At 40.5% G+C, this 14,021-nt stretch overlaps 1 protein-coding gene and 2 long non-coding RNA genes across 4 annotated transcripts in view; 2 read left to right on the top strand and 1 right to left on the bottom strand.

Moving 5' to 3' along the window:
* LOC310736219 (chloride channel CLIC-like protein 1) overlaps window positions 1–3,274 on the top strand; it is a 24,359-nt gene extending 21,085 nt beyond the window's left edge. For both annotated transcript variants that reach the window (XM_083559602.1, XM_083559603.1), the window contains one exon: window positions 3,154–3,274. In XM_083559602.1, coding sequence (XP_083415728.1) covers window positions 3,154–3,213 — 60 coding nt within the window. In that variant the 3' untranslated portion in view covers window positions 3,214–3,274. The remainder of the gene's footprint in view (window positions 1–3,153) is intronic.
* The window catches only part of LOC310736222, a 14,705-nt gene extending 684 nt beyond the window's left edge, over window positions 1–14,021 (bottom strand). Inside the window, exon 1 of the long non-coding RNA XR_014536493.1 lies at window positions 13,955–14,021. This is a non-coding gene — a long non-coding RNA (uncharacterized lncRNA). The remainder of the gene's footprint in view (window positions 1–13,954) is intronic.
* On the top strand, window positions 10,760–13,893 carry LOC310736221. Its single transcript, XR_014536492.1, has 4 exons — window positions 10,760–10,831; window positions 12,154–12,267; window positions 13,612–13,709; window positions 13,792–13,893. It is a non-coding gene; the product is annotated as an uncharacterized lncRNA (long non-coding RNA).

Here is a 14,021-nt window from a genome sequence, read left to right as displayed (position 1 = left end):
CCTCCTCTGCACATGTCCAAACCATCTCAATCTCGCCTCCCTCACCTTGTCACCAAAACATCCTACATGTGCTGTCCCTCTAATAAACTCATTTCTAATCTTGTCCATCCTCGTCACTCCAAACGAAAACCTCAACATCTTCAGCTCTGCTACCTCCAGCTCCACCTCCTGTTTTTTACTCAATGCCACTGTCTCTAATCCATACAACATCGCAGGTCTCACCACAGTCCTATAAACTTTCCCTTTCATTCTTGCAGATACTCTTCTATCACAAATCACTCCTGTCACTCTTTTCCACCCACTCCACCCTGCCTGCACTCTTTTCTTTACTTCCCTAACACACTCTCCATTACTTTGCACTGTTGACCCCAGGTACCTGAACTCCTCCACCTTCTCCACCTCTTCTCCCTGCAACCGCATCACTCCACTGCCCTCCCTCTCATTCACACACATGTACTCTGTCTTACTCCTACTGACTTTCATTCCCCTTCTCTCCAGCGCATATCTCCACCTCTCCAGGCTCTTCTCAACCTGCTCTCTACTCTCACCACAAATCACAATATCATCTGCAAACATCATAGTCCAGGGAGACTCCTGTCTGACCTCGTCCGTCAACCTGTCCATCACCACTGCAAACAGGAAAGGGCTCAGGGCCGATCCTTGATGCAGTCCAACCTTCACCCTGAACCAGTCTGTCGTACCTACTGCACACTTTACTGCCGTCACACTGTCCTCATACATGTCCTGCACCACCCTCACATACTTCTCTGACACACCTGACTTCCTCATACAATACCACAACTCCTCTCTCGGCACCCTGTCGTACGCTTTCTCTAAATCCACAAATACACAATGCAGCTCCTTCTGTCCTTCTCTATACTTCTCCATCAACATCCTCAAAGCAAATAAGGCATCTGTGGTGCTCTTCCTCGGCATGAAACCATACTGTTGCTCACAGATGGTCACCTCTTCTCTCAGCCTGGCTTCCACTACTCTTTCCCATAACTTCATGGTGTGACTGATCAACTTAATTCCCCTGTAGTTACTGCAGGTCTGCACATCTCCCTTATGCTTAAAGATCGGTACCAGCACACTCCTTCTCCATTCCTCAGGCATCCTCTCCCCTTCCAGAATCCTGTTAAACAATCTGGTTAAAAACTCCACTGCCATCTCTCCTAAACATCTAAACGCTTCTACCGGTATGTCATCTGGTCCAACCGACTTTCCATTCTTCATCCTCTTAATCGCTGCTCTCACTTCCTCCTTACTAATCCTATCTACATCCTGTTTCACCAACTCCACATCCTCCAACCTTCTCTCTCTCTGATTTTCCTCATTCATCAGCTGCTCAAAATACTCCCTCCATCTTCTCAACACACTCTCCTCACTAGTCAACACATTTCCCTCTCCATCCTTTATTGCTCTAACTTGCAGTACATCCTTCCCAGCTCGGTCCCTCTGCCTGGCCAATCGGTATAAATCCTTTTCTCCTTCCTTAGTGTCCAACCTCTTATACAGCTCCTCATATGCCTTTTTCTTGGCTTTCGCCACATCCCTTTTAACCTGCTGCCGCATCTCCTTGTACTCCTGCCTACTCTTCTCATCACTCTGTCGATCCCACTTCTGTTTTGCCAATCTCTTTCCCCTAATGCTCTCCTGCACTTCCTCATTCCACCACCACGTCTCCTTGTCTTGCTTTCTATTTCCAGATGTCACACCAAGTACTTTTCTAGCTGCCTCCCTCATCACTCCTGCAGTAGTTGCCCAATCATCCGGCACCTCTTCACCACCACCAAGCCCCTGTCTGACCTCTTCCCTGAACCTCACACTACACTCTTCCTCCTTCAGTTTCCACCATCTTATTCTTCTTTCAAACCTTACTTTCCTCCTCTTCTTCTTCGCCTCCAAAACCATCCTACAGTCCACCATCCGATGCTGTCTAGCTACACTGTCCCCTGCCAACACCTTACAGTCTCCAATCTCCTTCAGGTTGCATCTCCTACACAGAAGATAATCCACCTGTGTGCACCTTCCTCCACTCTTATACGTCACCCTATGATCCTCCTTCTTCTTAAAATACGTGTTCACCACTGCCATTTCCATCCTTTTAGCAAAATCTACCACCATCTGCCCTTCCACATTCCTCTCCTTACAACCATACCTACCCATCACCTCCTCATCACCTCTGTTCCCTTCACCTACATGCCCATTAAAGTCTGCCCCAATCACCAATCGTTCTTTCCTAGGTACACCATCTACCACTTCATCTAATTCACTCCAGAATCTTTCTTTCTCCTCCATCTCACAGCCAACTTGTGGAGCATAGGCACTGATGACATTTATCATCATCCCTTCAACTTCCACCTTCACGATCATCACCCTATCAGAAACTCTCTTCACCTCCACTACACTCTTACTGTATGCTTCTTTCAGAATCACCCCTACACCATTTCTCTTCCCATCCACACCATGATAAAACAGTTTAAACCCACCTCCAATGTTCCTGGCCTTACTCCCTTTCCACTTGGTCTCCTGAACACACAACACATCTACCTTTCTCCTCTCCATCATATCAGCTATCTCTCTCCCTTTACCCGTCATAGTACCAACATTTAAAGTACCAACCCGAACCTCTACTCTCCTACACTGCTCCTTTTCCTGCCGTCTCTGTAGACGTCTTCCTCCTCTCCTTCTCCTCCTTCGGCCAACAGTAGCCCAATTTCCACCGGTACCCTGTCGGCTAACGATACCTGTGGCGGTCGTTGTTAACCCGGGCCTCGACCGATCCGGTATGAAATTCTCATTTGTGATCCGCATATTTGATTTGGCACATGTTTTACGCTGGATGCCCTTCCTAACGCAACCCTCCCCATTTACCCGGGCTTGGGACCGGCACTAAGAGTGCACTGGCTTGTGCCCCTCTAATGGCTGGGTTTTCTGAATGCACTCTACTCGTCTTAATCACGTATCGCACACGTGCACTCTGTAGGTGTGTTTTGTTTGGGTTTTGCGCTGTACTGTTTCAAATCGTTAAAACAACAATTACGATATTATCGTAGAAAATACACATCGTACACCCCCATTGCCAACTCTCGATGATCGTGTCTCGTATAATTTCTAATGGTCCAAAAATCTTTTTGATCCTTTGCCCAGGTCTTTATATACAGCGCTGGCCAAGCAGCTGTAAACCATGCTGTTCTTGGACCTCTCTGAGGAGGTCATTGAGATCCTCCACCCGGCATTGCACAGCAGCCTGCTGCTCCTCCAATACAGGGGTCAGAGGAACATGGAGAAGAATCAATGGAACTGTTAGCAGGAGGCAATGGCAACCAACAATGCCACACAACCCAGACAAGAGGGCAACCAGGTGAAACACGTAAGGAACCGGCCCCATATCGACAAAATGCAGCCTGAAATTCGCCAGAGGAGACCCTACAGGAGACAAGAGCAGCAGAGGGTGCGGGTTGAAACCCTACATAACGCAGACAACTTTTACAGTGGGGATGAGACGGAGACTCTGCTGGAAGCAGTAGTCGAGTACCAGGCTGGGAATCTGGATGAAGAACCGCTGAATATTGGTAAGGAATCAGTAATGGATTCATCTGCATCTAACACAGAAATAAAAAACATTCAACCAGGATCTAAGGAGCTCAGTGAAACAACATGTAACCCTAAAGATAATAAAACCTCAGAAAATATTAAACGGAATGAGGTAAATATCGGTGAAGTTTATAGTTTTTATTTATTAATTTTTTTTTTTGTTCAATCCTAAAGTGTTTATTTGTTGAGGAAATATGCAGTAATAATTTAACCTATACTTAAAAATATTTTAAATTGTATTATTTCATTATAATCTGATTATTGTTTTGTTTTTTTTTTTATAAATGTTTGTATAAAATTGAGACCATTTTTTCACTGTTTAATGAAAGCCAACAAGTGAACTGTACAATTACAAATATATTTACCACCTAATAAATGTAATATCTCTAGCTCCATTAGTACAGTATCAGTGCAATTTATGGGGTTATAAGGCCACAATATTACCTACATAATATTAAGGTGTTGCATAAAATTATTTTTGTTAACTTTCAGAAATATGTCGACGAACATCACCCACTATCAATGATGCGAACATTTTAAAGTTATAGCACAGACTATTGTAATTAATAACCCACCAGGAACCTTCTAGACCAGATATACACTTTTACCCCATGAAACCCCACATCAAAGTACTGTTTTTATTAATAATATTTTAACTCCACAAACCTATGTTAATTTAGTTTATTATTCACACACTCTTTTTATGGCTAAAAGGTTTTCTTTTGCGCCAATGCACTGTAGCGTCATTTTAAAAAGTTCCTATAGAGGGCAGTGTAGTGCGGTGGCTGAGCTCTAAATTAGAACCTGTTAGATGTGTTTCCAGGAGGAACAATATAATGGTGCACCTCTGAGAGCACATGGAGGTGAAAATGTTTGGAGAAAGTTTCTCTGTAAATAAATAAGAATTCTCACCTGTTCAGCTCAAATTTATTTTAGGTAAAAGTAAAATAATAACTTTGCAATTGTAAAGCTTCAGTAATAATTAATTGTGAGTTTGAGTGTAAAGTTTGATGTTAACATTTAGATATTTTGATGTTTGATTCAGAAATGAAATGGTAATTTCAAGAATGTCTTTATTTATATTAATGCATATTTTGTTTGTTTGGTTATATTCATTTTTCAACATTTTTTAACCTATTGATTACTGCTACTCTTACAAATTATTACAATTTCTACAGCTTCCCTCTAACTGTAAAATTGGACCGTGACTTTCACAGAGGTATGTACCGAACCAAGAATTTTGTTTACCATTACACCCCCTAGTGGCTGGAGTAAGAGACATTCTCAGCCTGTTGCCACAGTGATCTTTACCAGGGATCATGGACAAATAAAGATTTTTTTCAACCCTGTCTAAACATTTACCGTCTATGGTTTCAGATTGGTGTCGGACAACGTGAACGCTTCAGGATGACCCTTGTAAGCAATACTACGAGATCCTGATTGTGAATCCGATCCTACATGTGCCTCCAAACAAGGTTTCTACTTGTTCACTGCTCTGCTCTTCAACTCATTAAAATTTTTTACCTCAGCCTGCCTGACACCTTTAATTACAGACCCTCTCAAGCACCTGGGACAAGGCTTTAACGAGTTTTTTTAGGACCTTAATGAAAGACCTGCCTGTTGCGCTTCAGATACCTGTGCTTCTTGTATTCGCGCTCGCCATCGTGGTGTGTCATTTTAAATGTTTTCGATGGAAAATGGCTGTCAAACCTTTTATTTTCAGTTGTACTGGGATCAGGACTGAGCAAATCCCAACTAGGGGTGTGCGATATTGACCAAAAATGATATCTCGATATTTTTGGGGGGATTTTATCGATAACGATATAAAGGCTTCCTACGCATTTTGGAAAAGTATGGAATTTTATTTGTGATTTCCAGGTCTGGATTTCTTTGAGGAGGCGAAATTAAGCAAAAACGGGCAATGCGGTGTCTAAAACAGAAGTCTTTTAATATTATCTTCGTTTTTTCCGACTGTTAAATAAAATCATCACCATTGTAATCATGCCGATTTTTGGAGCACTTTTTGTGTGACATTAACTATATGAAATGTTAATGTACCCCCCCCCCCATCTTTTGTGATCATTCTAAATGCACTCTACTAGACTTAATCACATAGCGTACACGTGCACTCTGTAGATGTGTTTTGTTTGGGAACTGTGAGCAGAAGGCAGTGGCAACCGTGTTCGATAATTTGTTTATTCTATACAGGCAGGAAAGAAGAATGTGTTGAATATTGGCACTCTAGTTAAACACTTGCATTCCTTCCTGCTGGTCATTTGACAATAAAACGAGCAGCAAGCAAGAGAAAGAGAGCCTTCACACTTAAAGAAGTTCTGGATGAAGTTATGCAGCCTGAACCCAGCGAGCTGCAGGATTCATCTGCAGACAGCACTGACTCAAGAGAGTCAGATCCAGACTTTGAGGCAGCATCCACACCCTCAGCTACGTCGACTGAGAGTGAGGATGATTCTGAGGATCCTGGATCGGGAGAAATTGCCAGGTGTGGTCTCCAACTAATGAAGAGACCGCTCCTTTTATCCAGCCTGCTCGAGGTGTGACTGCAGGGCCGACACGCTATGCAAAAGCGAGGGTAGGGGATATAAAATCTTTTGATCTTTTTTTTTACTGGAGATATGTTGGATTTAATTGTCAGCATCACGAAAATCCATGGGCGGCACACCGATTAAGATTGGATCGAGGTGGACTCAACAGATGTCAAGGCCTACATGGGCCTGAATATTTTGGTCTACAGGTCCAGAAATGAATCCACATGCTGCCTGTGGGACAATCGAAGTGGCCGGGCAGTTTTTAAGGCCACTATGTCCCTCAGAAGGTTTCATCAGATAAGCAGAGTGCTGCTTTTTGATGACAAGCTCACCAGACAAAAGAGATTACGCAAAAGAGATTACAAGCTTGCACCAGTCAGAGCCCTATGGGACCCTTCAAAGGACGATGCCAATTTCGGCAATATATGCCCAAAAAATCTGCTGAATATGGACTAAAACTTTGGGTCATTGCTGATGTCGCCACATTGTATGCCTGGCGGTGTTCACTGTATCTGGGAAAGATTGGGGATGCTGCAGAGGTGGGAGAGGGCATGCGAGTTTGGGGGAGATGACTGAGGGACTCAAGGGAGTCACTGTCTGTTTTGACAACTTCTTCACTAGTTATAAACTTGCACAGGAGCTTCTTAAAAAAAAAAAATAGCCCTAGTCGGAACAGTAAGAAGAAATAAACCTGAGGTGCCACCCAACCCGTTGCAGGTTAAAGGAAGTCCTGTCCCCTCCTCTGTCTTCGGTTTTACCAGCAACACGACAGCTGTCAGTCACATTCCCAAACGGGGGAGGAATGTGATCCTTTTGATCATGTGAGGCAGCAGTGACAGAGGGACCGAAATCAAAACCCGAAATCATTACTTACTACAACCGCTGTAAGGGAGGTGTCGACAATCTAGACAAGGTATGTGCCATCTCCTATTTCAGATCAATCTTTACTGAATTAATGTGCTTGTTAGAGAGAGATTTAGGAGATAGTTTGTGTTTGCATGTACAGTATGTTTGCATGATTATTCTCATTGTCATGTGCAGCTTTAGAATGAAGCTTTAAGTTTTAGAAAAAGTATAGATGAAGTGTGTACTTCCAAGAAAACAATATCTTTGTAGGTTGTCGGCACCTACAGCAATAGATGAAAGACTAATCGGTGGCCACAAATGTTATTTTTTAATATGGTGAACATATCGGCTTATAATGCCTGTCATTTTTACAACCGTTGATCCCTCCTGGAACCAACAAAAGCTCTACAGAAGGAGGCCTTTTTTTTTTTTTTTTTAGGAGTTGGGCAACTTAATGATTTCAGCAGCAATTTTAAAGAGCCAGCACTTGCCCCGTGCACCAATTGCTGCTGCACTTGTGCAGGACACCAGCAGGCACCAGCAGCTTAGTTCAGAGGGGATCATGTAAGTGCCGCAAAAAACGTACAGTGTGCACTTGCATTAACTGTGGTGAATGCCAATGCACTGTAGCGTCATTTTAAAAAGTTCCTATAGAGGGCAGTGTAGTGCGGTGGCTGAGCTCTAAATTGGAACCTGTTAGATGTGTTTCCAGGGGGAACAATATAATGGTGCACCTCTGAGAGCACATGAAGGTGGAAATGTTTGGAGAAAGTTTCTCCATTAATAAATAAGGATTCTCACCTGTTCAGCTCAAATTTATTTTAGGTAAAAGTAAAATATCAACTTTGCAATTGTAAAGCTTCAGTAATATTTAATTGTGAGTTTGAGTGTAAAGTGTGATGATAAAATTTTGATGTTTGATTCAGAAATGAAATGGTAATTTGAAAAATGTCTATTTATATGAATTCATATTTTGTTTGTTGTTTGGTTATAGTATTCATTTTTCAAAGGTTATCAACCTATTGATTACTGCTACTCCTACAAATTATTACAACTACTACAGCTTCTGTACCGCCGGTACTACTACTTCTGTCCAGAATTAAAAGCAGTAAAATCTCTTTTAGTTGTCCTCTTGTGTCCTTCAGACTTCCGAAAGCCATTTTTAAAGTTTGGGCAGAGCTGAAAAATTGGGAAAGCTTAACATTTTGCTATGCAGTAATAATTTAATCTATACTTCAAAAATGTGCTATTTTAAATTGTATCATTTTTATTATGATCTGATTTATTTTTTTAATTCATAAATATTTGTATAAAATTAAGAACTTTTTTCACTGTTTAATGAAAGCCAACAAGTGAACTGTACAATTACAAAATATATATTTACCACCAAATAACATTTGTTTAAATTAAAGTAAACCTTCATTGTGTTTGTTGCAGAGAAACAAAGGGAACATGACTGCGTCTCTCAAAAGCCCATAAATGCATGACTGGAGTTTTTTAATGACTTATTTTTCATTTGATCATTTGTAATATATTACTCACAATTTTTTAAAAACAGGTCTCTTGCTTCGTCTTGATCGTTGTGGCAATAATCTGCATGGAGATGTCGCTGGGGTCCTGGTTTGTCCAGTTGAAGAGAATATTTGCCATATGCCTCTTCATAAGTCTGGTGTGGAACTGGATTTATCTCTACAAGGTACCTACAACTGTGTGCCACTCTGATCTGTCTCCTGCACAGTTCTTGTCTCCTCACTTTGTCCACTTTGGTGAATGTTTTCAAAAAGCTACGTTTTTGTTGAATCTCATTGTGGATGGAAGGCCAAAACAGAAAATGATGCATTTTTAAACAAATGTATTAGTGTGGACTTGGCCTCAGTTTTTTCTAATCTTTATATGGATTTTACATTTTCTTAATTGCCTTTGTTGAGCACCAAATTTGAACAACAAATTTGCAGTTGATCTGCATAACAATAAAACAGTATATACCTCATGTAGAGGAGTACAGTTTTAGTATATACCTCTACTCATGTAGACGTATATATACTGTTTTATTGTTATGCATATCAACTGCAAATTTGTCCCATTTCTTATTTGTCTTTACAGGCCTTGAATATGACCATGATTATGTTGATTACAGACCCCCTGAAGCATTTGAATAGTTTCTTTAAGTGTTTGCAGCAAATTTCTAAATGTAAAACTAATTATCATTTTAATTGGGAAAATGAATTTATTTTGTGATTCTACCTTTCAAAAGTGTTTTCTCTGTTAAATTGGCTGGGTATCTCAGCTGGTACCCCAGATATTTTAATTCCATTTATTTTTCCACACCAACTATCAGATCACATTTATATACGATCAATTCTATATCCAGTAAAGTTGAGTGTTCTGAATCCTGTACCGTGTTTTTGCTGACACGTAAAAGGTAGAAAAACACAGAAGAACTTAACAGTGAAGGACTGGAAGAAAGTTTTGAGGAGGACTGGATGAGTGTGAAGTGTGTAAGCCTCATGTTGAGTATCGCATGGACCGTTCAGAGAGAGCACTAGGATTGCTATGGTGTGTAAAAGAGTGATTTGTTTCAAGCTAAACATCTCTGTCAAGGATAGACCCCACACCAGGAGAAACATCCTGTCAATAGTAAATTCCATTTACCGATCCACTGGGTTTCTTCTCCCCTCTAACACACTTTGCTAAGTTAATTCTTCAGGATCTTTGCAGAGTTTGGTGCGTTTATTCAGGCAGAACTGCATCACTTCTCAGATGCCAGTGACCATGCCTATGGTACAGTAAGTTACCTTTGACTGTCTGCAGAACAACATATTGTGCATGTAACCTGTTTGATGGGCAAAACCAGAGTTGCACCTTTTGAAGCAAGTGAAAATTCCACACATGGAGCTTGTGGCAGCCGTCCTTTGATCCCCCCAGCAGCATCACATCACGGTGGAGTGTGGGAAAGGTTGATGCGTATGGTGAGGCAAGTTCTCCACTCCATTGTACGAGAACAAACCCTTGATGATGAAGGCTTACACACACTGTTCTGTGAAGTGGAGGCTATTCTCAACAGCCCGTCAGTCCTGTCAGCACAGCGTCTGATGTTGAGCAACTGATGTTTTGCTTTTTAAATGTCATCCTGTTTTTCCTCCGGGACTATTTAAATGAACAGATCTCTACAGACGTCGCTGGAGTGTTCAATATCTAACTGGACAAAGGAATATCTGGCCTTGTTACAGGAAATGGACAACTACCAAAAGGTGTTTTCAGAGAGAGGGGGGGTGTTGTAATGGTGGTCGATAATACAGCTCCCAGAGGATCATGGATTTTATTACGCATTGAAGATGTTTTACGAGATTCCAAAAAATTGGTAAGAACTGTGCAAATAAACTGCAGTATATTTGAAAGGCCAGTAACGAATATCCGCCTGCTATTAGAAGGAGAAGAATTGAGTTTGGTGTTATCTCCATTGTAGTAAGCATAAATGCTTGTGACTCGCATATGATAATTTGATCTCGCACAATATTGTAGGACCCATTAGATAGAACCAACTTTCCTTGGTACATGATCACGAGCCACGTGTGCCTTCCTGCGTACATTCCCATGCCACTAATTTTCTATTTGTGTGACCTTTCAGCTCAACGCCGTGACTGCTGAAATACACTACGATGCCGAGGTGAAACTTTCCAATCAAATGCTGGGGGAAATCCAGAAGCTTGTAAATGAAGATAGCAGCTGGAGAACTGGCTCTCTAGATGATGCGCTGAGTAAAACACCACGACTACAAATCCACCAGGAAGTGGCGCTTCGAAGACACGTTTGGGGTCGAACCCGACACGGTTATCAAGGTAAAAATTAACGTTTATAAATAAAAAATAAATTAAAAAGGAGCTGCATAATATTAAAAATATCTGTATCTAATGACTTGTTTTAATTAATTACTAAACACTAAAACAATTTGAGGATAAATTTGTATGATTTACTAGACAAGGGTGTTATTACCGAATTTGTACCCATGGGTATGGTCCTGTTGGTACAAGTTTGGATTTCCTATTTAAAGTGGAAGAAATATGTACTTTGTGCTATCAGCAAAATATACATTTACAAGAGCGACCTCTAGAGGCGAATCACTGATGCCACATGCTGTTAGTTCAATATTTTTTTTGTTAGTTTTTTCCGTTATTTATTTATTTGGAGTGGTAATTTTTGTTTGTGTGAATCCATGCCTTTAATTTGATTTAATATTTATTAATATAGTTAATATGTTCATATTTATTTCATTTAACACATTTTTATGATTCAGTACTGTTTTTTTAAAATTTTTTTTAGTTTAGAACATTTTTAAATAGAGTATTGTTTTTTTATCCTGTATCCATAAAGAAAAAAAGCATAGTGGATAAAATGCGTTGATCGGTTATTGGCAAATACGATCCAACCTAGCTATTGGTATTTAAAACATGAAATTCTTTCTTTGCATATCCCAGCAATGTTAGGAACATGAGGTCAGAGTGCAGGGTCAGCTAGGAAACAGCAACCCTGGAGTAGAGAGGGTTAAATGCCTTGCTCAAGGGCCCTAAGCTTGGCAGCGTGACGAAACCATGGCTTAAACCCCCGACCTTCCAATCAGTAACATAGAATCTTAACCACTAAGCTAACCCTGAGTATATTATATGTAAATGAGAAGAGTAGAACATTTGAGTATCACCAAAAGGCCACTCTTGTTTAGCAAAATGTCTTTCTGAATGGAGATCACGGTCATGTGCATCTTGGCTCGTGATTGGACCTCGAGTTTGCTGCATGTATGAGATTTTAATGTCTGTTTTTACCTTTGAAATATAATTCTCACAATTTTGATTTTTATTACAGGTCTTGGGCATTTTCTTGATCATCGTGGCAATAATTTGCACTGAGATGTGGTCGGTGGTGTCCTGGTTTCTCCAGTTTAAGAGAATGTTTGTCATATACTTGATCATCAGTCTGTTGTTGAACTGGTTCTATTGCAAACTACACCAAGTAACATGCATTGTAATTGTTTGGTATGGTATTGCTATACATTGTCATCATATATTGATATATAGTCATATCCTCAATATTTCATAGTGGCTAAATACCACAATTATGTTCTAATAGTTGAATCCAAAGTGTGATGGAAACATTTAACTTTCTCTAGATTGCCTATGCTGAACATCAGGCCAAACTTGCAAAGATGGAGAACCTCAAAGATAAATGCACATATGGTACAATACCGGAGTGAAGAAATTTGACTGGATGGACAATATCTAACGTGAGGTCCTGGAAATTTCCGTTCATATACATGTATGTAGGGATTTGAGTGGAGACGCTGGCTTTTTGATAAACTCTGTATTTAGCTGCATCGGACTTTGGATTGAGACACCACGGGGCAAACCCAGGACCTGTGGGAGAGATTATTATCTCATGTTTGGCTTGAAAACATGAAAGGATCATATAGAAGATCTGTCAGTGCCTGGTAGGAGTGTAACCCTTGTTATACGTTCAAGGTTCACTCTTGAACATTTAAAATCATGTCTACACTGCAAACACCTGTTTTTAACGACAGTCTAGCAATATGGATTCTTTTGCGTTTTTATATACAGTATCAAGAATTTTTCTTAAAAGGAGAAAATCCTGACAATTCCGTGGAGAGAATAAATGAATGAAGGATGGATGGAGGGAAGGAATAAATTCCTGAATGAATGAATAAATATCTTGTGTATTTCTTGAATGACGTTCCACGGACGTTAACCGTTCCATAGATGATGCCATCTTCACGACACTCCATCTGGCCCTCATCCACCTGGACAATAAGGACACTTGCGTACGAATGCTGGTAATAGACTTCAGTTCAGCATTCAGCACAATCATCCCTCAGCTCTTGGACTTCCTGACTGGGAGGCCTCATTCATTCCTGATCTGGAACAGCATGGAGCCAACAACCCATCTCTAAATGTTGACAAAACCAGAGAGATCGTTGTTGACTTCAGGAGAACACAAAGCAGCCATTCCCCACTGATCACTGATGGATCCTCTGTGGAGATCGTCAAGAGCACCAAATTTCTTGGTGTACATCTGGTGGAGAACTTTACCTGGTCACTCAACACCACCTCGATGACCAAGAAAACCCAGCAGCATCTCTATTTTTTTAGAAGGCTAAGGAAAATTAAATATTACCCAAATAGGGGCTAACAAATGTAAACTATTAAATTTTTGCATTTATTTAATCAATATAATAAAAAGTGTAACGATTCATTCCATATTATACAAAAAAAAATTTAAACTAAGTAGGCATTTTATAAAAATTGTTTTCAAAAATGTTCACAAATGTTAATAATTAAATGATTTATTAAGGTTAATAATAAAAAACCACTAACAAACTTATAAGCAATTTAATGGTTTGCATTTATTTCCTCTAACTATACCATTCGACCGAAATGAACCGTGACTTTCATCGAGGTAAGTACCGAATCGAGAATTTTGTTTAAAATTACACCCACTAGTGGCTGGAGCAGGAGACCTTCTCAGCCTGTTGCCACAGTGACCTTTACCAGGGATCATGGACAAATAAATATTTTTGCAACCGTGTCTAAACATTTAACTTCTATGGTTTCAGAGTGGATTCGGACAACTTGGACTCTTCAGGACGACCCTTGTTAGCATTGCTACGAGAGCCTGATTGTAAATCCGGTTCTATGCGTGCCTCCAACCAAGGTTCCTACTTCTTCACTGCTCTGCTCTTCAACTAATGAAAAATTGTACCTCAGCCTTCCTGACTTGTTTTGTGTCTTTACAGGTTGTCGATATGACCATGTCCATCTTAATTACGGACCCTCTGAAGCACTTGGGAGAAGGCATTAGCGAATTTCTCAAGGCCTCACTGAAACCCCTGCTTGTTACACTTCATTTTCCTGTGCTTCTTGTATTCGCGCATTTTCGGTGGAAAACGGCTGTAAAACCTTTTATTTACAGTTGTACTGAGATGTCTTTATATACAGCGCTGGCCAAGCGGCTGTACACCATGCT

Source organism: Silurus aristotelis (genome assembly GCF_946808225.1).
Source record: "Silurus aristotelis genome assembly, chromosome: 13".
Classification (NCBI taxonomy): Eukaryota; Metazoa; Chordata; class Actinopteri; order Siluriformes; family Siluridae; genus Silurus; species Silurus aristotelis.
Note: the sequence above shows the minus strand (reverse complement) of the source record. Positions and strands in the feature narration are given on the sequence as shown.